The following is a 25,407-nucleotide window of genomic DNA, read 5'->3' as shown; positions in this document are numbered from 1 at the left end:
CCACTCCACTTAACACAATGGTATTATTTCTGCCTCTCCAGCCATCAAAATCTTTTTGGTTTAGGGCTGGGAGGATAATCACAATATGGGTTATGTACTCCTTCAATCATGGTGTCTACAAAATCAGATTAGTGGCTGGATATTTCTTGCAACAATTTACCTCCTGAATCTCCACTACCCGCCACCCATACAGCAGAAATCAGAAGTTTGATGGAATGCTCTCCTTTGTTTCAATTGGTGCAGCTCAAATAACAAAATGAGAAGTTCACTACCATTCAGGATAATGTAACAAACCTGTTCAGTACCTCACCTCCCCCCTCCAATCTTTAAATGTTCCCTCCCTGCAGTGATGCACAGTAAAAGTCCTTCAACAGCACCTCCACAATTTGAGAGTAATACCACGGAGAAAGTCAACAAACGTATGGAAACAGCTGCGAAGTCCACTTCAAGCCACACTCCACCTTGGCTTGGAACTCCATTGCCATTCCTTTGCTGTGATGTGGAGATGCCAGTATTGGACTGGCGTGGACAAAGTCAAAAGTCACATGACACCACAAGTTGCATTCCAACAGATTTATTTGAAATCACAAGCTTTCAGAGCGCAGTACCTTCATCAGTTGCACTGAGAGAGCAGGGCATACACACAGAGTTAATAAGCAGAGACATCAAAAGATCATACAACTAGTGAGCGGAGTGTCAGATAATACGTCTCTGCAGGCGAGTAAGAATGTTAGACTGTTTACAATGTCAATGTCAGTGCTATGCTGTCATGATGATCAGGAAGAGCGATAGGAATATACAAAAGGTGATAATTCCTGCCTGACCCTGGATTGTAGGCGTGAGGCTTTGTTCAAAATCTGTCCGCGGTTTAGCCTAGAATCAGGTTGGTTTTATTCCGAAAGCTGGAATTTATAAGATGCCACATTGACTGACTGTGATTACAAATTGTGTTTTTTGAACAAAATAGAATATCTGCAAATAAACAAACATCTTGGATGAAATGATTCAGCCCATAGATATGTACACACATGTAAAAGAGTGTGCGTGCTTGCGAGAGTGCACAATTTCATACAAGACATTTATTTATTTGTAGATATATTCTATATCTCTATCTCTCTCTTTTTATAAATGTACATAGACTGATTCAAACAAAAAAACAGCATAGTCTCTAACTACTCAACATTACAGGGTGCAAAGTTACAAACTATAAGTAAGTATGTCGATTAGTGTATTCAATGCCATCAATGAAGCACATTAGAATATAGCCTGTGAAAAGAGTCTCTTAACAGAATATTTGCTTTGCTTATGCCAGTAACATCCATGCAACAAAGGCAAAAAAAAATCAGAAGGTACAAAAAAAGAAAATTCAAAGATTTGGAAACAGAGATTTGAGAGTTCACTCCGAAACTGACTAGCTCACACTAATGAGACTACAAAATAGTTCAACATGCTTTATTGTGTCAAGTAATTTTTAGTGTTTCCAAAAAAAAACTCAGTGCTCAGTTGGTAAAGGCTGAACATTTATTAAAAAGGGTGTATTTTTAGCTGCATTCAATGAAACTACATTAGTCTACTATACTTGAAATATGGTGATGTCTTCTAAATTACAGGTTCAATTAAGGTGTCAAAATTTGCTGGCTCTTTGAAGATTTTACTCAATTATGCAAATAGCGTGCTAAATTGTAAGCTAATGAGCACAGTTCCAAGCCAAAAGCTTGGAATTCTACAAAACTATATCAAGATACAAAATACATGCTCCAAATACTGCTTGTTTTTCTCAAACTGTACTCTCTATCAGAGTAGTTGAGGGTTGTGGGAAGCTGGCAGGAAAGTGGAGTTGAGGCAGAGATGAGATCAGCAATGATCGTATTGAATAGCAATACAAGTTCAAGAGGCTGAACTGTCTACTCCTGCTCCTAGTTTACATACAGAGCATCAGAATAAACCAAAATTAACACTCAAAGCAAAACATCTAATGTAAATAACATATTCAGGAGACAAGGGTTACAACAGTTAAGGTAAAACCATTCTGATTTAACCTCCTGTATAACATACTATGACATAATAACCAGCTTTCTTTGGGGGAAATTTTTTTAAAATATGACTTTTTTTTTAAAATCCTCCTTTCTGGGAACTTTTGAAATAAGTCCAAATGGCACAATTTGTTTCAAAGCAAACAGTATAAAATATCTGGGCTGGTAAGATGCAACAGTAATCTGGATGACCTTGGCATTCAACCCCATCTGTTTCTTGTGCTGCACTAAATGATCGGAGTACAAATCTGGAATTTGCCACGTAAGATTAAGATGAAATCCCAAAATACTTTCCTACATTGCAAGTAGAATATACTGAAAATACTTAATCTGGTAGAATGTGTGGGTACAGTAATAATTATTCAGATCAATTTTTTTGCAGGTTTTGAAATGTGAAATGCTGGGCCAGATTCTGTTGTTTTCTGACTTGCAGACTCTTGGTATAAAGAGCCTGAAAATAAACAATTTTACTCTAAGAAATTGTTTTGGGAAAGTTAATCCTGTAGGCTCTAGAAGGGGAGTGAAGGCAGGCTCGGTGGTGGCAGAGTGCCAAAGCAGGCTGGTTAGAAGTCCTATCTCTATGCCTTGAGAAGTTCTGAGGCATCCTTAGCTCTCATTCCAACTTCCTATTCCCCATACTAACCAATTCTGTGTGGTATGTTTAAGAGTCATATAACAACTAGCAAGACTTAAAATATGGGAGGAAAATAATAAACCAAAAACAAATTATTCTTGCAACCATACACCTTAATCAAGTGAAACCATTCATAGTACCTTTCATAGCACCTCTTAATATTGTGCAGAATAAACAGACAGAATTGACAGATTAGAATAAGTAAACCATAATCTCAAATATACCAAATGCTCCACTTCCACTTGTCAAATCATAACCCCTGTCAAGCTAATCTATTGTAATATGGTGGAGCTCAGCTCTACAAAACAGATTCACTATGAAGACATCTAGGAACTGTACCAACAAAAATAGATGGCCAGGCATCCATTTCTTCCTATAGTGCACACTAGAATCTTGAGAGAACAGGCTTACTTTTAGTATCTAACATCCAAAAACTGGTTTAAAAGCAGTTTTCATGGAAGCACATTATGCTCAGCTATTGCACTAAAAGCAGAGATGGTAACATATGTTTGGCTCAACTTCATGGCTGCATTTTTGACTTCCCCAATCTCGCAGCACATTAAGTATACCTATTTTGCATTACAACTAATTTTAAAATAAACTTCAAACCCTCATTAGCTTTCCCTCACAGCAAAGGTTCCTGAAGGGCTTATGCCCGAAACGTCGAATTTCCTGTTCCTTGGATGCTGCCTGACCTGCTGCGCTTTTCCAGCAACACATTTTCAGCTCTGATCTCCAGCATCTGCAGACCTCACTTCCTCCTCACACCAAAGAACTTGGTATAGATAAGCATTTCTAAATGTATTCTAAATACAGAAATTGTACAAGGAAGGTACTTGATGAATAGAGAAGTCTGTAAACACCATCTAATGAATTTATTTTACAAGTAAACTTTACTGTAAGGCTGCTACTGCAAACAAATTACAGACAGATTTATTTTTACATCATTTATAGCAAATTGGGCAAGTTTTACTTTATTCTTGGATTTAGATCACGAATACTCCAAAACAAAAGTCACTTAGCAAACACACTGACCTAAAACAGTTGTACAGCAATTTTTTCTTAAAAATATTAAACTTCATAAATGCTTACAATATAGTAAAAGACCATTATTCAACAGCCTCAAACATTTTTCAGAGTAATGGAAATCATAGTCATACAACTATAACTTGTTGAAAAAGTATTTTTAAACTATATCTAACTCCTGTATTGAGACTCAATTGCTACAAAATTAGTATTTTGGCAAGCCTTTCCCACATTTTAAATTTTAGCTCTAAGTATAGACCTGTAGTAATGATTAAATCGTGCCTTCCATGCTACTCAGCCTCAGACACAAATATAAATTAGTATTGTGAAACTACATGGCATGCCTATCAATATTTGAAATTAAATAAAGTTAATGTGTCATGTTGTGAATGTACAGGACATTGGTTAGGTCACTTTTGGACTACTGTGTACAATTGTGGTCTCTCTGCTATAGGAAGGATGTTATGAAACTTGAAAGAGTTCAGAAAAGATTTACAAGGATGTTACCAGGGTTTGAGCTACAGGGAGAAGCTGAATAGATGAAGGTTATTTTCCCTAGAGCATCAGAGGTTGACAGGTGACCTTATAGATGTTTATAAAATGAGGCCTTGGATGGGATAAATAAACAAGATAATTTCCCTGGGGTGGGGGAACCCAAAACCAGAGAGCATAGGCTTAGAGTGAGAGGAGAAAGATTTAAAAGGGACCGGAGGTCAACATTTTCACGCAGACAGTGGTGGTGTGTATGGAATGAGCGGATGGAGAAAGTGTGAAGGAGAAAGTGAGGACTGCAGATGCTGGAGATCAGAGCTGAAAATGTGTTGCTGGAAAAGTGCAGCAGGTCAGGCAGGATCCAAGGAGCAGGAGAATCAACATTTCGGGCATGAGCCCTTCAGGAATGAGGAAGGTGTGCCAAGCAGGCTAAGATAAAAGTAAGAGAGGAGGGACTTGGGGGAGGGGCGTTGCAAATGAGATAGGTGGAAGGAGGTTAAGGTGAGGGTGATATGCCGGAGTGAGGGTGGGAGTGGGGGCGGGGGCGGAGAGATCAGGAAGAAAATTGCAGGTTAGGAAGGTGATGTTGAGCTCGAGGGTTGGGACTGAGACAAGGTGGGGGGGAGGGGAAATGAGGAAACTGGAGAAATCTGAGTTCATCCCTTGTTGGAGGGTTCCTAGGCGGAAGATGAGGCGCTCTTTCTCCAGCCGTCATGTTGCTATGGTCTGGCGATGAAGTCCAAGGACCTGCATGTCCTTGGTGGAATGGGAGGGGGAGTTGAAGTGTTGAGCCATGGGGTGGTTGGGTTGGTTGGTCCGGGTGTCAAGAAAGTGTGAAGGCTAGTACAATTACAACATTTAAATTGCACCTGGATGAGTTTATGAATATTAAGGGTTTAAGAGGAATATGGGCCAAATGGGACTAAATTTATTTAGGATATCTGGTCAGCCTGAACAAGTTGGATCAAAGAGTCTGTTTCCGTACTGTACATCTTTATGATTCAATGTTTTAAAATTGTCCCCACAATCTATACCAAACTGTCTCCAACCTGGAGGGCTTCACATTTAACTTTTTCCAATCAAAATTTCTGCCTCTGCCACAACACTAAAATAGCTTCTTATCAAAATCATAAATTACATGCTTCATGTTAATGCCAAAGGCAAACTATCCCGACAGATCTATATCTTCCATCTCCAACACCTCACCACCATCATCTCACTAGATAGAAAAGCCTATGACTGATTACCAACTCATATTCACAAGGTCACCTGCAATGCTTCCAGATCATTTGGTGTTCCTTAAAGGTGGTGATCCAAAGATCCTTTTACCTACCTATCAATGTGGCCCAAGACAATTAATCAAAAAAAGGATGTCAGTTTTCACAGGCAGGTCAACAACACTCAGCTCCATCCTGTCACCAGTCATATGACATTATATCTGCACTGCCCAGATTCTTGCCCAATATCCAGGATTGTTTAAGTGAAGATTCCAACACTTAAATAATAGGAAGATGATCACCCTCCCTGGTAAGTTCCTGGGACCAAATCAGACTGTTCATCATGTGGCATTCTTAGTCGAGCTGGTCTACAATAATTCTAGAGCAATTTCACCTAAACAAATAAATCTATCGAATTGTTTTAAAACCAATAACAGCTTCAAGCATTTTTTTTTTAAAAAGTGAAACATACAGTCATGCAAATGTAGTCATGCTGAAGTATGTTTAAACTCAACCCAGTTCCTGTATCGGAGATATTAAAGGGTTAATTTGCTCTGCTGACCTGCAGGAAAATGGATGCCCCGAGGCTAGGGTGGGATGTCTCTGTCTTACAGGTAGAATGTAAAGAATTTACATCTCCATCCATTGCCATTCAGAGCTATTTGCATGGCCATTTCCTAGTTATTCAAAGTAAAAGAGTTACACTATCATCCCCTACTCAGCCGTGCAATTAAAAATTCTGACTACTTCTTGTAGTTAAACGAGACAATTCACAACAGACTTGGCCATTAAGAGATGATTTACATTACACTGTTTCTGAAGATAATCAGGTGTCATGTCTTGAGTGACATGTGACTATAGGGGGGATGGCTGGAGGCTGTCTTTTGGGCATTACTGACTGTGACGTAAAGATTTTGTATAAAAGAAGGACCGTTTCCTTTGCCCAGAGAGATCCCTTGACATGGCTTTTGCAAGCGTTGCACAGTGTTGAAGGGTTTCTCCAGAAAGCTTGTCCTGTACTGTGCTTAATAAAACTTTGGTTGTTCACAAAAGCTGGCATGCTGCAGTTGCATCAAGTGTGTAAGAATCTCAGAAAAAAAAGACCATAACATAACAAGGCTCAGACTTCCTGCAAAATTAAGAGTTTTAGTCAAGAAATCTATCGCTGTCTCTGGCAAGTTGTTGGGACCAAATCAGACTGTTCACAACTCCACCATCTTCTGACATTCTTAGTTGAGCTTCTGACCACATGTTGCGCCATTACTAACCACCTTTATTTTCACAAAATTACAATGCCCAACTTCATCTCAATCTCATCTGCTTTTGCAACCCCCATCTATTTCTTTGTTACCTTGACAATGAAAACACATTCTTGGCCAATGCCTCATGTATCTTCCATAAACATAGGATCATTCAATTTTCCACCTCCCAATTCTCAGAATTCCATTCACCCATCACTGTTTGTTAACCTAGTGTGGCTTTTGTTGAAGCTAAAATAGGCAGCTTTGCCTTTAAATCCCTTCACTGCCTCACACATTCCTGTCTCTACCTCCAGCCAACAATCGCTCAGGTATGTGATCTTCTCGTTCTGTCCTTGAGCATTCCTGACTCTAAATGCTCACAACTAGTGACCCGGCCTTCAGCTGTCAGTGACTCAAGTTCTTGCATTTGTGCCTTATTTTCCAACTTTTCCGACCTCTTCCACCTAACATTTAACGATTATCCCTTTGCGCGGCTGAGCATGTTTGTTTTGCAAAGTTCCTGTGGTGATGTGCCTTGGGACGTTTTCCTACCTTGAGCCTGCTGCATAAATATAAACTGGTATTGTTTCGTGTTTTCTGCACTTGGCGGTCCTAGGTTCCTCTTAATATTTAGATTTCCTGTCGTCTCTGTTCCTTTGCAAACAATCGTTCTACTCAGTTCGCCGCCCCACTAGAAAAATGGCAAAGCCTTTCTATTTAACGGCTTGATACAGTTCGGTTATCAAGTCTTCCCAGAACCAACGCTTGGCTCAGTCTGCCTGCAACCGGAACTGAGCTGGTGTTCAGTGGTGTTCACTCAGTGCAGGTATTGTGTACAGAAGAAAGCAACCACACTTGATGTGCGGAAGGAACCACCCTCCATCAGTCCTATTGGACCAACTCCATCCCACCTGCTATCCCAGCAACTCCGCCCTTCAGTACTGGTCAATAAACACCTCAATCATTTCTCGAGCCCGCCTCTCCCTTCAAACACCTTCCGTTCATGTTAGGTTGACAATCTTTCGAGCCTACACTTTCACACAAAATCAGACTTGTCTTCTATCTAAAAAGGCAGACATAGTCATGTTATCGCAGCTCATGGAAACTGAATAAAATAAACTAGACCTCCCGGTCCTTCAGGCCCAAGAGCAGGACCTCCTCCATCAGGGTCAGGCGAGTTTCTTTCGAGTCGCCTTTCTCGTCTTCCTGCTCATGCTCGGCCCTCCGGTCGTCGTCGCCGTCAGGGATTTTTTCCGCGTTTCTCGAAGCTTCGGTTTTCCTTTGGACGAGGCCGGAGTTCCTCTGAGTGAGAGTCGACATGGCTCGAGGAGGATCGGGGTCAGCCGCTACCGTTTCTGCCTTGTCAGGAAGGAGGCTTCATAAATTTGTCAAGGAGGGGAGCGGTTGTCTTCGCTCAGTGCCGGCGGTACAAGGTGGAAACTCCGGGAGAAGGGGGAAGCCGAAAGCCCCGTCGCTGGATTTCTTTCCAGCAATATGGCGGCGGCTGAAGAAGCGGCCCGTCGACCCTGCTGACGTCACAGAGGGATGTGGCAGACGCTGCCGAGTCGCTGGAAGGGAAGAGGGAGGGGCGTGCGCCTGATTGAGGGGGCGGGACCTGGTGCGCATGGTGGGGAAGGACCTGGTTTGGAAGGCGGGGTTGGAGGTCTCCATTGAGGGGGCGGGTCTAGTCTGGAGGTGACGTGGTTGGAGGGGAACAGCGAGTGGGAGGGACGTAGATGACGTATTGGGGGGGCGGGTCTGGTTTGGGAGGGAGCTGACGGAAGGGGATGGGAGGGGCTGAAGTGAAAGGGCGAGAGAGAAGCTGGGGGAGCGTGAGGGTCGAGAGTGAACAGGTTGGGTGGTGTGCGCGCGCGCGGCACTTCGAGCTCGGGGTCTGTGTAGAGTCTTACTGGTTCAATGTTGCAAGCGAATTTTAATAATCTGAAATTAAGGAGGTCATGGTGTTCAGGTTTGGCGATGCTGGTGTAGGACTGGGGTGTACAAAGTTAAAAAATACCAGCTTATAGTCCAACAGGTCTAATTAGAAGTGCGACCTATTAAACCTGTTAGACTATAACCTGGTGTGTGATTTTTAACTTTGTATGGCGTTCAGGAAAGAGTGCTGAAGAAGTCACTGGACTCGAAATATTAACTCTGTGTACAGATGTTGTCAGACCTGCTGAGTTTTTTTTCAACAATTACTTTTTGTTTCTGTCTTTTATTAGCTAATCCTCTATCTATGTTAATATATTATCTCCAGCACCTTGGGTTCTTATGAAATAGCCCAAAGTTTGGCACGTTATCAAATGCCTTCTGGAATTCACCATTGAATGTGAGCAAATGCGATGTCTTGCACTTTGGAAAAAAAGAATAAAAGCGTATACTACTTTCTAAACGGTGAGAAAATTCGTAAAGCCAAAGTACAAAGGGATCTGGGAGTGCTAGTTGAGGATTCTCTAAAGGTGAACATGCAGGTTGAGTCCGTGATTAAGAAAGCGAATGCACTGTTGTCACTCATCTCAAGAGGGTTGGAATATAAAAGCACCATTGTGCTACTGAGACTTTATAAAGCTCTGGTTAAGCCCCATTTGGAGTACTGTGTCCAGTTTTGGTCCCCACACCTCAGGAGGGACATACTGGCACTGGAGTGTGTCCAGCGGAGATTCACACGGGTGATCCCTGGAATGGTAGGTCTAACATACGAGGAATGGCTGAGGATCCTGGGATTGTATTCATTGGACTTTAAAAGATTAAGGGGAGATTTAATAGAAACTTACAAGATAATACATGGCTTGGAAAGGGTGGACACTAGGAAATTGTTTCCGTTTGGTGAGGAGACTAGGACCTGTGGACACAGCCTTAGAATTAGAGGGGGTCAATTCAGAACAGAAATGCGGAGACATTTCTTCAGCCAGAGAGTGCTGAGTCTGTAGAATTCATTGCCATAGAGTGCAGTGGAGGCCGGGACGTTAAATATCTTCAAGGCAGAGATTGACAAATTCTTGATGTCACAAGGAATTAAGGGCTACGGGGAGAATGTGGGTAAGTGGAGTTGAAATGCTCATCAGCCATGATTGAATGGCGGAGTGGACTCGATGGGCCGAATGGTCTTATGGTCTTTTACCTACCTTGCTTGTTACCTCCACAAAAAAGTTTAGTATGATAAGGCCAGCACTTAGTGTGTGTTACTTCCTTTAGAGAAGGTGGTAGTGAGCTACTTTGTTGAATCCTTTCAGCATTCCACAAGTTTGGCTTAATGAACAAGAAATAACAGTTATGTAGCTGTCAGGATTGTGGGTGACTTAGTAGGGGAATTTGCAGGTTGAAATGTTCCTATTCACCAGTTTCCCTAACCTTTGCCTGCTGTGGCCACAGATTCAGCAGTGTTGTATCGTGAATACACATTATTACTGGTTGGAAGCTTGGATTCTCAAAAACCATGCAAAGCCATAGCACAGAAACAGACCCTTCGGTCCAACTTGTCTATGCTGACCAGATATCCCATATAAACCTAGTCTCATTTGCCAGTATTTGGCCATATTCCTCTAAGCCATAGAGTCATAGAGATGCACAGCACAGAAACAGACCTTTTGGTCCAACCTGTCCATGCCGACTAGTTATCCCAACCCAATCTAGTCCCACCTGCCAGTGCCCAGCCCATATCCCTCCACACTCTTCTTATTCATATAGCCATCCAAATGACTTTTAAATGTTGCAATTGTACCAGCCTCCACCACTTCCTCTGGCAGCTCATTCCATACACATACCACCCTCTGCATGAAAATGTTGCCCCTTAGGTCCCTTTTATCTTTCCTGAAGAAGGGCTTATGCCCAAAAGGTCGAATTTCCTGCTCCTTGGATGCTGCCTGACCTGCTGCGCTTTTCCAGCAACATATTTTCAGCCTTTTTATCTTTCCCCTCTCACCCTAAACCTATGCCCCCTAGTTCTGGACTCCCCCAACTCAGGGAAAAGACTTTGTCTATTCATCCTATCCATGCCCCTATTTAATTTTGTAAACCTCTATAAGGTCACCCCTCAGCCTCCAATGCTCCAGGGAAAACAGCCCCAGCATGTTCAGCCTCTCCCTATAGCTCAAGTCCTCCAACCACAGTAACATCCTTGTAAATCTTTTCTGAACCCTTTCACAACATCTTTCCGATAAGAAGGAGACCATAATTGCACGCAGTATTCCAACAGTGGCCTAACCATCCTATACAGCCGCAACATGACCTCCCAACTCCTGTACTTAATACTCTGACCGATAAAGGAAAGCATACCAAACGCCTTCTTCACTATCCTATCTACCTGCAACTCTCCTTTGAAGGAGCTATGAATCTGCACTCCAAGGTCTCTTTATTCTGCAACACTCCCTAGGATCTTACCATTAAAAGTGTAAGTCCTGCTAAGATTTGCTTTCCAAAAATGCAGCACCTTGCATTTATCTGAATTAAACTCCACCTGCCACTTCTCAGCCCATTGGCCCATCTGATCAAGATCCTGTTGTATTCAGAGGTAACCTTCACTGTCCACTACTCCAATTTTGGTGTCATCTGCAAACTTACTAACTATACCTCTTATGCTCGCACCCAAATCATTTAATGAAATGACGAAAAGTAGAGGGCCCAGCACCGATCCTTGTGGCACTCCACTGGTCACAGGCTTCCAGTCTGAAAAACAACCCTCCGTTATCATCCTCTGGCTTCTACCTTTGAGCCAGTTCTGTATCCAGTTGGTTAGTTCTTGCTGTATTCCATGAGATCTAACCTTGCTAACCAGTCTCCCATGGGGAACCTTGTCAAATGCCTTCATGAAGTCCATATATATCACATCTAGCACTCTGCCCTCATCAATCTTCTTTGTTACTTCTTCAAAAAACTCAATCAAGTTTGTGAGACATGATTTCCCACACACAAAGCCATGTTGACTATCCCTAATCAGTCCTTGCCTTTCCAAATACATGTACATCCTATCCCTCAGGATTCCCTCCAACAACTTGTCCTCCACCGACGTCAGGCTCACTGGTCTACAGTTCCCTGGCTTGTCCTTACCACTCTTCTTAAACAATGGCTCCACGTTAGCCAACCTCCAGTCTTTCGGCACCTCACGCTTATCTAAATTAGATTCCGTCTGTCACTCCTCAGCCCAATGGCCATCTGATCTAGATCCTGTTGTACTCTGATGTTACCTCTTCACTGTCCACTACATCTTCAATTTTCATGTCATCTGCAAACTTACTAATTATATCTCCCATGTTTACATCCAAATCATTTATATAAATGACAAAAAGCATGGACGCAGCACCGATCCTTATAACACACTATTGATCACAGGCCTACAGCCTGAAAAGCAATCTTCCACCATCATCCTCTGCCTTCTACCTAGAGCCAGTTCTGTATCTAAAATGCTAGTTCTTCCTTTATTCCTGTGGTCTAACCTTGCTAACCAGTCTACCATGAGAACCTTGTCAAACGTCTTACTGAAGTCCATATAGATCACGTCCACTGCTCTCCCCTTACCAATCCGCTTTGTCACTTATTCAAAATGTCAATCACATCAGTGAGACACAATTTCCCAAGCACAGAGCCATGTTGACTATCCTTAATCAGTCCTTGCTTTTTCAAGTACCTGTAAATCCTGTCACTCAAGATTCCCTCCAACAACTTGTCTACCAATGTCAGGCTCACTGGTCTATAGCTCCCTGGCTTTCCTTTATCACCCTTCTTAAATAGTAGCACTACATTAGCCAATCTCCAGTGACCAACAGCTCGCTTGCGACTATCAAAGATAAAATAATTTTAGCAAGGGGCCCAGCAATCTCTTTCCTTGCTTCCCACAGAGTTCCATGGTACACCTGATCAGATCCCGAGCATTTATCCACCTTTCTGCATTTTAAGACATCCAGCACCACCACCTCTGTAATATGGACATATTTCAAGATGTGACTTTTTATTTCTTCACATTCTGTATCTTCCATATCCTTCTCCACAGTAAACACTGATGCAAAATACTCATTTAGTATCTCCCCTATTTCCTGCGGTTCCACATGTTGGGGCCTTGCTGATCTTTAAGGGGCCCTATTCTCTCCCTAATTACCCTTTTGTCCTTAAGGTATTTGTAGAATCCCTTTGGATTCTCCTTAACCCTATTTGCCAAAACCAACTCATGTCCCCTTTTTGCCCTCCTGATTTCCCTCTTAACTATACTCCTAGTGTCTTTATACTCTTCTAAGGATTCACGTGATCTCTGCTGCCTATATCTGACATATATTTCCTTCTTTTTCTTGACCAAAACCTTAAATTCTTTAGTCATCCAGCATTCCCGACAACTCCCGGCCTTTCCCTTCACCCTAACAGGAACATATTGTCTCTGGACATTCATTTTTGAAGACTTCCCATTTCCAGCCATCCCTTTACTTGTGAATATCTGGCCCCCAATCAAAGTTTGAAAGGTCTTGTCTAAGACTTTCAAAATTGGCTTTCCCAAATTTGGAACTTGAACGTATAGGTCCAGTCTATCCTTTAAGACTAATAGAATTATGGTCATTGGCTCCCAACTAGCTAGCTACACTAAAAACACACTACAATTGTTTTTAATGTTTTATTCTATTAGTATTAACTTTTGTTCAAATGTTTTAGTGTTTATTATTTTAACCCAAAAATAATAGGGAGAAAGTCATAACCTTGAGGTCCGGGAACCTAATCCTAGTTTTACAATAAGTTATAAAGCTCTGTGAATTCATCTTTTGCAGGGTTTTTCAGGAACAGTAACCTTGCTAATAGGGATGAATAACTATAGGTTGGTTTTGTCACAGATAGCTGGAATAGCATACAGCACACAATCAGGCAAGTTAAATGTATCCCATAATAATCTAGACCATAAGACCATAAGACATAGAGTGGAAGTAAGGCCATTCAGCCCATCGAGTCCACTACGCCATTTAATCATGGCTGACGGACATTTCACTCCACTCTCCCCGTAGCCCTTAATTCCTTGCAAGATCAAGAATTTATCAGTCTCTGCCTTGAAGACATTTAATATCCCAGCTACCACTGTGCTCTGTGGCAATGAATTCTACAGGCCCACCACTCTCTGGCTGAAGAATTGTCTCCTCATTTCCATTCCAAATTGACTCCCTCTAATTCTAAAGCTGTGCCCATGGGTCCTAGTCTCCCCACCTAACAGAAACAACTTCCCAGGATCCACCCGTTCTAAGCCATGCATTATCTGTAAGTTTTTATTAGATTTCCCCTTAACCTTCTAAACTCTAATGAATATTAAATGAACTCAATCCCAGGATCAGTTCATCATATGTTAGGCCTACTATTCCAGGGCTCATCTGTGTGAATCTCCGCTGGACACACTCTAGTGCCAAGATGTCCTTCCTGAGGTGTGGGGCCCAAAATTGGGCACATTATTCTAACAGGGGCCTAACTCGAGCTTTATAAAGTCTCAGAAGCACATCACTGCTTTTACATTCCAACACTCTTGAGGTAAATGATGTTAAATTCGCTTTCTTAATCATTGACTCAACCTGCAAGTTAACCTTTACAGAATCCAGGACTAGCACACCCAGATCCCTTTGTACTTTGGCTTTATGAATTTTCTCACCATTTAGAAATTGGTCCATGCCTGTATGCTTTTCTCCAAAGTGCAAGACCTCACATTTGCTCACATTTGCTCAATATATAAAATTAACAGCTGCGGCCCCAACATTGAACCCTGCAGGACTCTATGATACCACTTATCACGGCTGCCATTCCGAAAAAGAACCTTTTATTCCAATTCTCTGCCTTCCATCAGACAGCCAATCCCTAATCCATGCCAATAGCTCACCTTGAACACCATGGGCTCTCACTTTACTCAGCAGCCTTCCATGAGGCATCTTATCAAAGGCCTTTTGGAAGTCTAGATAGGGAACATCCACTGGCATTCCCTGGTCTGATATACTTGTTACCTCTTCAAAGAATTCTTTTCATAGGTTTGTCAGGCATGACTATCCCTTACTAAATCCATGCTGACTTGTTCTAATCCAGCCTTGCGCTTCCAAGAATTTCAAAATCTCCTTAATGATGGATTTTACCAATAACCGAGGTTAGGCTATTCGGCCAATAATTTTCCATCCTTTGTCTTGATCCTTTCTTGAACAAGTGGGTTACAACAGTGATCTTCCAATCATCTGGGACTTTCCATGACTCCAGTGACGTTTGAAAGATCACAACCAATGCCTCCACTATTTCCTCAGCCACCTCCCTCAGAACTCTAGGGTGTAGCCCTTTGGGGCCAGGAAATTTATCAATTTTTAGTCTTTTTAGCTTTTCTACCACTTTCTCTTTTGTAATGGCTACCATACTCAACTCAGTCCCCTAACTGTTGTTAATTGTTGGGATATTACTCATGTCTTCACTGTGAAGACTGATGCAAAGTACTTGTTAAGTTCTTCAGCTATTTCCTCATCTCCCAGTACTAGCCTTCCAGCATCAATTTGGAACAGCTCAATGTCTACTTTTATCTCTCATTTGTTTCTTATGTATTGAAAGAAACTTTTACAATCATTTCTAATATTACTTACTAGCCTACCTTCGTATCTGATCCTCTCCTTCCTTATTTCTCTCTTTGTTATCCTCTGTTTGTTGTTGTAGTCTTCCCAATCTTCTGATTTCCCACTGCTCTTGGTCACTTTATAGGCTCTCTCTTTTTCTTTGATACCTTTCCTTACTTCCTTTGTCAGCCATGACTGTCTAATCCCCCAAATATCCCCTCCACTTCACCGGATAATCTTTCTTTTCTTTGAGATGAACCTCTGTACTATGTCCTCAATTACACCCAGAAACTCCTGCCTTTGTTGCTCAACTGCTAGGCCTGCTTGCAGTTGATTTTCATCTGTTCCTCTCTCATGCCCTTGTAATTACTTTTATTTAACGTGAAACCATTACATCCGATTTTGCCTTCTCTCTTTCAAACTGCAGACCAAACTCTAGCATATTATAATCACTGCCTCCTAAGTGTTCCCTTACTTTAAGATCTTTTATAAAATCTGGCTCATTACATAGCACTACCTTCAGAATAGCCTGCTCCCTTGTGGGCTCCATTACAAGCTGTTTCAAAAAGCCATCTTGTAAGCATTCCATGAATTCCCTTTCTTTGGATCCACCTAGTCCACCTGCATATTGAAGTCCCCCATGATCACTGTGACTTGCCTTTCTGACATGCCCTATCTATTCCCCAGTATATCTTGCACCCCTGTCCTGACCACTGTTAGGAGGTCTGTACCTTTGTGCCTTTTTTGTTTTTTCTTGTGCCTTTGTGGTCCCTCAACTCCACCCACACAGACTCCACATCATCTGACCCTATGTCATTCAGTGCCATAGATTTAATTTCATTCTTAACTAACAAGGCAACCTTGTTCCCTCTGCCCACCTCCCTGTCTTTTCAATAAGTTGTAAATCCTTGGAGGGTTAACTGCCTGTCCTGAACCCCTGCAACCCCATCTCTGTGATGCCTACCACATCATAATCATTCATGATGATTTGTGCCGTTAATTCATCTACTTTGTTACGAATACAACATGCATTCAGATAAAGTGCCTTAATGCTAATTTTCTTATCCTCATGATTTCCAACATCTCTAGTAATATGTCCTAAGTTAACATTCCTTTTTGCTTCATTCGTAGTCTGCCTTGAACTTAAACCCTGCACACGTGCTAACCTGCTGTTTATCTTTCTACTTGACTCCATACTCCCTGTCGCTTTCGCTTTCCCTTTCCCTTCCCCCTGACTTACAAGTTTAAAGTCCTAGTGACCATCCAATTATCCTTTTCGCTAGAACACTGGTTCCAGATCGGTTCAGGTGGAGATGGTCTGATCGGTACAGATCCTCCCAGTTTCAAAACTGATGCCAATGTCCCATGAAATCAAGCGGGCTAAAAGGGGTCATGAAATAGCTTTTGTGAGCAGAATTAAGGAGAATCCCAAAGCATTTTATTCTTATATAAGAAGCAAACGAGTAACTAGAGAAAGAATTGGTCCACTAAAGAATAATGAAGGAAGGCTGTGTGCCGAACCTGAGAGAATGGGTGAGATTCTGAATGATTACTTTGCATCAGTGTTCACTGAGGACAGAAACATGATGAATGTTGAGATTAGAGATAGAAGTTTGATTCGTCTGGATCACGTTGACATAACTAGGAAGATGTGTTGGGTAGGCTAGAGGTTATTAAGGTGGACAAATCCCCAGGACCGGATAGGATCTATCGCAGGTTGCTGAGGGAGGCAAGAGAGGAAATAGTTGGGACCCTGACAGCTATCTTTGTGGCATCATTAAATACAGGTGAGGTGCCGGAGGGTTGCTCATGTTGTCCCCCTGTACAAGAAGGGTAGTAGGGATATTCCAGGTAAATACAGAGCAGTGAGCCTGATGTCAGTGGTGGGAAAGTTACTGGAGAAGGTACTGAGGGATAGGAACTATTTATATTTAGAAAAGAATGGGCTTATCAGTGATAGGCAACATGGTTTTGTGAGGGGGAGATCATGCTTTACCAACTTAATAGAGTTCTTCGAGAAAGTGACCAAGTTGATAGATGAAGGAAGGGCTGTTGATATCATATACATGGATGTTAGCAAGGCATTTGATAAGGTTCCCCATGGTAGACTAATGGAGAAAATGAAGTCATATGGTGTACAGGTGTTCTAGCTAGGTGGATAAAGAACTGGTTGAGCAGCAGGAGACAGAGAGTAGTAGTTGAAGGGAGTTTCTTGAAATGGGGAAAGGTGACTGGTGGTGTTTCATAGGTGTCAGTGTTGGGGCCACTGTTGTTTGTAATATACATAAATGATCTGGAAGAGGGCACTGTTGGTATGATCAGCTTGTTTGCAGATGACATGAAGATTGGTGGAGTAGCAGAAAGCATAAGGGACAGTCAGAGAATACAGGAGGATATAGATAGGCTAGAGAGTTGGGCAGAAAAGTGTCAGATGGATTTCAATCCAGACAAATGTGAGGTGATGCATTTAGGCAAGACTAATTCTAGAGTGAATTGTACAATGAACGGTAGAGCCTTGGGAAAAGTTGATGGGCAGAGAGATCTAGGAGTGCAGGTTCATTGTACCCTGAAGGTTGCTGCACAGGTGGATAGAGTGGTCAAGAAGGCATTTAGTATGCTTGCCTTCATTGGACAAGGTATTGAGTATAAGAGCTGGTAAGTCATGTTAACATTGTACAAGACATTGGTTCAGTCGCATTTAGAATACTGTGTACAATTCTGGTCGCCACATTACCAAAAGGATATGGACACTTTGGAGAGGGTGCAGACAAGGTTTACGAGGATGTTGCCTGGTATGGAAGGTGCTAGCTATGAAGAAAGGTTGAGTAGGTTAGGTTTATTTTCATTAGAAAAAAGGAGATTGAGGGGGGGGATCTGATTGAGGTTTATAAAATCATGAAGGGTAAAGACAGGGTGGATAGAGACAAGCTTTTTCCCAGGGTGAAGGATTCAATAACGAGAGGTCACGCTTTCAAGGTGAGAGGTGGAAAGTTTAAGGGGGATACACGCGGCAAGTACTTCACACAGAGGGTGGTGGGCGTTTGGAACGCGTTGCCAGCAGAGGTGGTAAAGGCAGGCACAGTAGATTCATTTAAGTTGCGTCTGGACAAATGCATGAGTAGATGGGGAGTAGAGGGATACCGATGCTTAGGAATTGACCGACAGGTTTAGACAGTACATTTGGATCGGCTCAGGCTTGGAGGGCCGAACGGCCTGTTCCTGGGCTGTAAATTTTCTTTGTTCTTTGAAATGGAAATCCTGACTTTTCCTTGTTGATTGTGGAAAGGCTTTGGGAAAAGAAATGAGTAACCCTGACATTCAACCGTAGTACCATCATTGATTTTCCAACTTTCAATATCTTGGACTCACTAATGAACAGAAACATGACTGGACAAGTCACAAAATTTTATGTGCAATAAGCAGACGAGGATATTTGATGTCTTCGGATAAAATATTGGTTTTCAACTTGACCCATTTTCCTAGCAACATGAATTTCTGCTAGTGGAGCATTTTCCACAATCACATTGGAATTTGTAACTACTGTAAAGGTAAACATGCAGGATGAGTCCATGATTAAGAAAGCGAATGCAATGTTGTCATTTATCTCAAGAGGGTTGGAATATAAAAGCACCGTTGTGCTACTGAGAGTTTATAAAGCTCTGGTTAGGTCCCATTTGGAGTACTGTGTCCAGTTTTGGTCCCCACCCTCAGGAAGGACATACTGGCACTGGAGCAAGGAGACTAGGACCCGTGGACACAGCCTTAAAATTAGAGGGGGTAAATTCAGAACAGAAATGCGGAGACATTTCTTCAGCCTGAGAGTGGTGGGCCTGTGGAATTCATTGCCGCAGAGTGCAGTGGAGGCCGGGACGCTAAATGTCTTCAAGGTAGAGATTGATAAATTCTTAATGTCACAAGGAATTAAGGGCTACAGGGAGAATGCGGGTAAGTGGAGTTGAAATGCCTATCAGCCATGACTGAATGGCGGAGTGGACTCGATGGGCCGAATGGCCTTACTTCCACTCCTATGGTCTTATGAGCCAGGGCCAAATGGTCCTGCCCAAATCTAAGCTGAACAGATCATCAACAGCACCTTCTATTATTTTGCTGAAGAATGATCAGCAACTGATACTCACCAGCCATTGACATTTATTATGTTTGAGTTAGAAAGCTCCGATGTGAGAGAAGTATAGCTATGAGAGTTTCAAATTTTCAGCCTAATGCCCTAAATTACCTAGTCTTTTACCTCATCATGCATTAAAAAGCAATCATGTTCTTGCTAATTATATTACCTGCTTAAGTTTTGCTTTGGTGCTGTGAGCTTATAAATTAGATTCTATCATCTATTTACAGTCAAGTAGTTTTGTCTCTTACTTACGAACATATACTGTATCAGTTAAATGTATCCTGCTGTGATTTTTGTGTAAGCTTGCAGCCTTATCTCATCTTCACATATCAATTATCTTTATGCCCTGATGTTATGTGCATATTTTGCATGCACCTTTTTACTATTAAGTATGAAATAACTTTATAATTTTTGTATTAGTTTTAAGGCTGTGTACTACTTACTTTCCTTTGCTATTTTTAAATAAATTGCGCCAGGCACCAACAGTCGCTATGGAAATCCACACCAGAAAGAGAATGTCAATCAAAACATACTGATAGCTGCCAAAATTCTACAGGGCTTACAATATGATACATATGCAGCAATTTGGTGAATTAATCATTTATATTTAACATCACACACTCTCTTACCTTAAATAAGTCATTACAGAAAAAAAATTGTAGTGGAAAGCCATAACATTTAATGAAAAAGGGACAATTCCACAGCTGGCTGACATCTTAGGAAACAAGTTAAGAGATAATAAGAAGTTGTGTCTGTAAATTACCATCACTTTTAAGAAACTAGTTTAAAGCAATCACTGAGTGACAATGCACTGGTCAGACCATTCCAAATCTCAGGAACAGTTTTGATTACAAGCATTTGGCTGTCTTGGGAAAAAGGTTAATGATTGCTTTATTTGTGCTACAACCAAAATACTTGAAAACTGAAAGAACTGTGGATGCTGTAAATCAGAGAAATAAATAGAAATTGCTGGAAGAGCTCAGCAGATCTAGCTGCATCTGTGGAGAGAAATCAGAGTTAATGTTTTGTGTTGAGTGACATTTCCTCAGAGCAAGAACAAGAACAGAAGTAACTCTGAAGAATTAAACTGCATTTATTTCAATGCAAGGGGTCTTACAGGTAAGTTGGATGAATTATTGGCATATATGGGAACATGAGACTGGGAAATCATAACTTAGAGAAACATGACTGAGGGTGGGACAGGACTGGCAGCTCAATATTCTGGGGTTTGTATGCTATAGGAGGGATAGAAAAGGATGTCAGGAAAGGAGGGATGTGGTGTTTTAGATTAGGGAAAACATTACTGCTGTATATAGGATATTTCTGAGGGATAATCCAGTGAATCTATATGGGTGGAACTCAAAAATAAGAAAAGGATGATCACTTTGTTGGGGATGTCCTATAGCCCACCGTCCCCCTCCCCCCAGTAGTCAGCAGGAAACTGAGAAGCGACAATGTAGAGATGTCTCAGATATCTGTAAGAATAATAAGGTTTCAATAATAGGGGATTTTAACTTTCTAAACATAGACGAGGACTGCCATAGTGTGAAGGGCTTGGAATTTGTTAAAGATGTTCAACAATCTTCCCTCCCTGGATGCGCATGGGAAGAAATTGTTTAATATTCTTTCTTTCTGCATGAGGAAAAACATTCTAATGAGCTGGGTGACAGAGAATCCCCTATGATTCTCAAGTTGGCGTAGGATAGTCATGGAACACATCCCCCGGACTTTCTTGTGAGTATGTGCACCAGAAATGGTAATTGTTTTACAGAACATGAAGGCCCTTTTTGAATTCTATCTGTACAAACATATCGGCTATACTATTCAGGGCCTTGTGTAGCTGTGAGGGTTGTGTCTGTCGGTCAGGGGACCCATATTGGGAGGAATCCCTAACAAATACGGGTTTACTTACTATTGGTCCCAGTGGTGGGGAGCTGCGATACGATTGCGCTGAGTGCAGTAATTTAATTGAATATAATTTAAGTTATCTTGTTATAATGCGGTTTAATTTTATTTCATGTTTATTTATTTTTCTTCTTTCTCCTTGATTATTTATTGAATTGTAGTTTTATAGATTTTTTTGTGGTTTTTTTCGTGTTTTGGTAGTCTGTGGAGTAGAGTAGTAGTTTGTTTTCTATTATTTCTATTATATTATAAAGTTGTCAAACTACTTTGCACTGGTTTTGTACATAGAACATAACAGCGCAGTATAGGCTCTTCGGCCCTCGATGTTGCGTCGCCCTGTCATACTAATCTGAAGCCCATCCCACCTACACTATTCCATGTACGTCCATTTGCCTGTCTAATGATGACTTAAATGCACTTAAACTTGGCAAATCTACTACCGTTGCAGGCAAAGCATTCCATACCCTTACTTCTCTCTGAGTAAAGAAACTACCTCTGACATCTGTCTTATACCTATCTCCCCTCACTTAAATGTTGTGTCCCCTCATGTTTGCCATCCCCATACTTGGAAAAAGGTTCTCCCTGGTAAAAACAATGACTGCAGATGCTGGAAACCAGATTCTGGATCAGTGGTGCTGGAAGAGCACAGCAGTTCAGGCAGCATCCAACGAGCAGCGAATTCGATGTTTCAGGCAAAAGCCCTGTCCACCCTATCTAACCTCTGATTATCTTGTATGTCTTTTTTAAGTCACCTCTCAACCTTCTTCTCTCTAACGAGAACAGCCTCAAGGCCCTCAGCCTTTCCTCATAAGACATTCCTTCCATGCCAGGCAACATCCTAGTAAATCTCCTTTGCACCCTTCCCAAAGCTTCCACATCCTTCTTATAATGCGATGACCAGAACTGTACACAATACTCCAAGTGTGGCCGTACCAGAGCTTTGTACAGCTGCAGCATAACCTCCTGGTTCTGGAACTCAATCCCTCTATTAATAAAGGCCAAAACACTGTATACCTTCTTAACAACCCTGTCAATCTGGGTGGCAGCTTTCAGGGATCTGTGTACATGGACACCGAGATCTCTCTGCTCATCTGCACTCCCAAGAATCTTACCATTAGCCCAGTACTTTGCATTCCGATTACTCCATACAAAGTGTATCACCTCACATTTGTCAACATTAAACTCCATTTGCCACCTCTCAGCCCAGATCTGCATCCTATCTATGTCTCTCTGCAACCTACTCCATCCTTCGTCACTATCCACAACTCCACTGACCTTAGTGTTGTCCGCAAATTTACTAACTCACCCTTCTAAGCCTTCATCCAGGTAATTTATAAAAATGACGAACAGCAGTGGACCCAACACCGACCCTTGTGGTACGCTGCTAGTAACTGGACACCAAGATGAACATGTTCCATCAACTACAACTCTGTTTTCTTTCAGCAAGCCAATTACTGATCCAAACTGTTATTTTAGATTAGATTAGACTTACAGTGTGGAAACAGGCCCTTCGGCCCAACAAGTCCACACCGACCCGCCGAAGCGAAACCCACCCATACCCCTACATTTACCCCTTACCTAACACTACGGGCAATTTAGCATGGCCAATTCACCTGACCCGCACATCTTTGGACTGTGGGAGGAAACCGGAGCACCCGGAGGAAACCCACGCAGACACGGGGAGAACGTGCAAACTCCACACAGTCAGTCACCTGAGTCGGGAATTGAACCCGGGTCTCAGGTGCTGTGAGGCAGCAGTGCTAACCACTGTGCCACCGTGCCGCCCACCATGTCTCCCACAATCCCATTCCTCCTCATTTTGTATAATAGCCTACTGTGGGGGAATTTTGTAAGTTTGTAAAAAACCTCAAATCCTTTTTTCAATAAAAATATTTACTAAAAAATGTTGTTCAACAAAATTTTCTGTATCAATATGTAGATTTATCTCCTAGAGAAGAAGCAAAACTTGACCTTCTCTTGGGAAGTAAGGCAGGGCAAGTCATAGAGTCACACAGCATAGAAACAGATCTTGGCTATTCAGTCTATACATGCCCCTCATGATTTTATAAACCTATATAAGGTCACCCCTTAGCCTACGATGCTCCAGGGAAAATAGTTCCAGCCTGTTCAGCCTCTTCCTATAATTCAACCCGAGCAACATCCTTGTAAATCTTTTCTGAACCCTTTCAAGTTTCACAATACCCTTCCCATAGCAAGGGGACCAGAACTGAACACAGTATTCCACAAGTGGCCTCTTCAATGTCCTGTAAAACCACAACATGACATTTCAACTCCTATAATCAATGCATTGATCAATAAAGGCAAGCATACCAAATATCATCTTCACTACCCTGTCTACCTGTGACTCCACTTTCAAGGAACTATGAACCTGATCCTAAGGTATCTTCCTTCAACAACACTCCCCGGGGCCTACCATTAAGTGTATAAGTCCTGCCCTAATTTGCCTTACCAAAATGCAATACCTCACATTTATCTAAAGTGAACTCCATCTGCCTCTCCTGGACCCATCTGAATAAAGGAAGCCAGTCACAGTGAATTCAGCTATATGGAGTGTCAAGAAAATAAGATAGGCTGGATGGTCTTTAATGTTAGGCATTTAATAGATCAGACTGATGAGTTAATGACATGGATTGGGACATAGAACTGTGATGTTGTTGCCATCACGGAAACATGATTGAGGGATGGGCTGAACTTACAACTCAACATTCTGGAGTACAGGATCTTTGGATAAGACAGAGGAGAGTGTAAAAATGGTCTGGTATAGCACTATTAATTAAGGAGTCAATTACTTCAATAAAGAGAGGGTCCTCAAAAGAGACCTTGTGAGTAGAACTTGAGAATATTCAGGGGGCAACCAATTTACTGGGGTATGTTATAAGTCCCCAAGAGTCAGTGGGAAAGGTGAGGACGTTATTGATGTGGTGATGGGTTTCTTCCATTTTTGTAAGTTAATGATGATAAAGGTGTCATCTACACACTGGATCAAGAGTTTGGGTTAGATGATAGGGAGGGCTTTCCATTCTAAGCATTGCATTACTGCTTCTGTTATCAGTCCTGATATTGAGGACCCCCACTGGTGTTCTATTGATTTGTGTGTACATTTGTCCATTGAATATAAAGTGAGTTTGCAGGCATAGGTCTAATAGTTTCAATGTGCTGTTTTTGTTAATGCTGCTGGTGTCATCGGGTATCCTAATAACCACATTCTCCAATAATGTGGCAATGGCATCCTTAGCTAGGTTGATGTCTGTACATATAAAGAGTGCTGTTAAATCAAATAAAAACATTATTTCATCCTCTTCTATTTTGGTGTTTCTGGTGATGTTGAGGAACTCTTAGGAGTGAATAGAGTGGTTGGAGTATTCTATTCGGTGTTTCAGTCTTGTTTGCAGCTCCTTGACTCACCTGTAGGTAGGTGTCCCTGGGAGAGATATTAATAGGCCCTACGGTACTCCTGCTTTGTGAACCTTGGGTAATCCAGAGAATCGGGGTGTATTGGATCTGTTGGGTTTCTTCTTTTGCAGGTCTGTTTTGCTGATGCCTACTGTGCTGTGTAGACGCTTGAGTGTCATGGCAATCCTGTCCTCAAGTTGTGGGATCGTGTCTATCGCCACCTGTTGGTAAATGGCAGTATCAGGGGGCCCATGCAGTCATTTGGGCTCTGCTGACGCCTCAGCTCAATACATGAGTGAGAGATGCACAGAGCTGTATGGAATAATGATAATTCAGAGCTGTGTATGTAAATGTGGAAATATGAATGGCATCACCTAATGTACAGTGTATCAAATTATTCTATGCATATTTTATGAATAAAGTATATTTTTGAAATAAAAAAAAATCACTGAGTAGTTAATTTGCTTTCTCTGTGTACTGGTTTCTGTTGAGTATTATCGTCATCCTTCGTTTGTCCACTGGTGATATTACTATGTTCTTGTTCCTTTTGAGTTTCTCCAGTGTTTTCCTTTCTTCTGTGGTGCATGTATTCCGGTTTCCTTTTCTGGTTAGGGTCGGAGCTATCATCTGTCTGATAGACTGTTGTGTTTCTTCATCCAGTCGTTGCTTTTTAGTGTGGACTCTCGGGCTGTGAGGAAATTGGTTTCCCTGGCATCTTTGTAGTTAGAATTTAGTCCGCGTATCAGGATGGATTTCCCCGAGTCTGTGACTGGCCAGTC

At 41.8% G+C, this 25,407-nt stretch overlaps 1 protein-coding gene and 1 long non-coding RNA gene across 2 annotated transcripts in view; one reads left to right on the top strand and one right to left on the bottom strand.

The window, feature by feature from the left end:
• Positions 1-8,172, bottom strand: part of golph3a (golgi phosphoprotein 3a) — an 81,028-nt gene extending 72,856 nt beyond the window's left edge. Inside the window, exon 1 of the mRNA XM_060856572.1 lies at positions 7,769-8,172. Within this exon, the coding sequence (XP_060712555.1) occupies positions 7,769-7,963 (195 nt within the window). The 5' untranslated portion in view covers positions 7,964-8,172. The remainder of the gene's footprint in view (positions 1-7,768) is intronic.
• Positions 8,173-20,396: 12,224 nt separating this feature from the next.
• LOC132818622 (uncharacterized) lies at positions 20,397-24,832 on the top strand. The gene is made up of 3 exons (XR_009645003.1): positions 20,397-20,428; positions 20,951-21,043; positions 24,760-24,832. It is a non-coding gene; the product is annotated as an uncharacterized LOC132818622 (long non-coding RNA).
• The last annotated feature ends 575 nt before the right edge of the window (positions 24,833-25,407 follow it).

Source organism: Hemiscyllium ocellatum, chromosome 1, assembly GCF_020745735.1.
Source record: "Hemiscyllium ocellatum isolate sHemOce1 chromosome 1, sHemOce1.pat.X.cur, whole genome shotgun sequence".
Taxonomy (NCBI): Eukaryota; Metazoa; Chordata; class Chondrichthyes; order Orectolobiformes; family Hemiscylliidae; genus Hemiscyllium; species Hemiscyllium ocellatum.
Note: the sequence above shows the minus strand (reverse complement) of the source record. Positions and strands in the feature narration are given on the sequence as shown.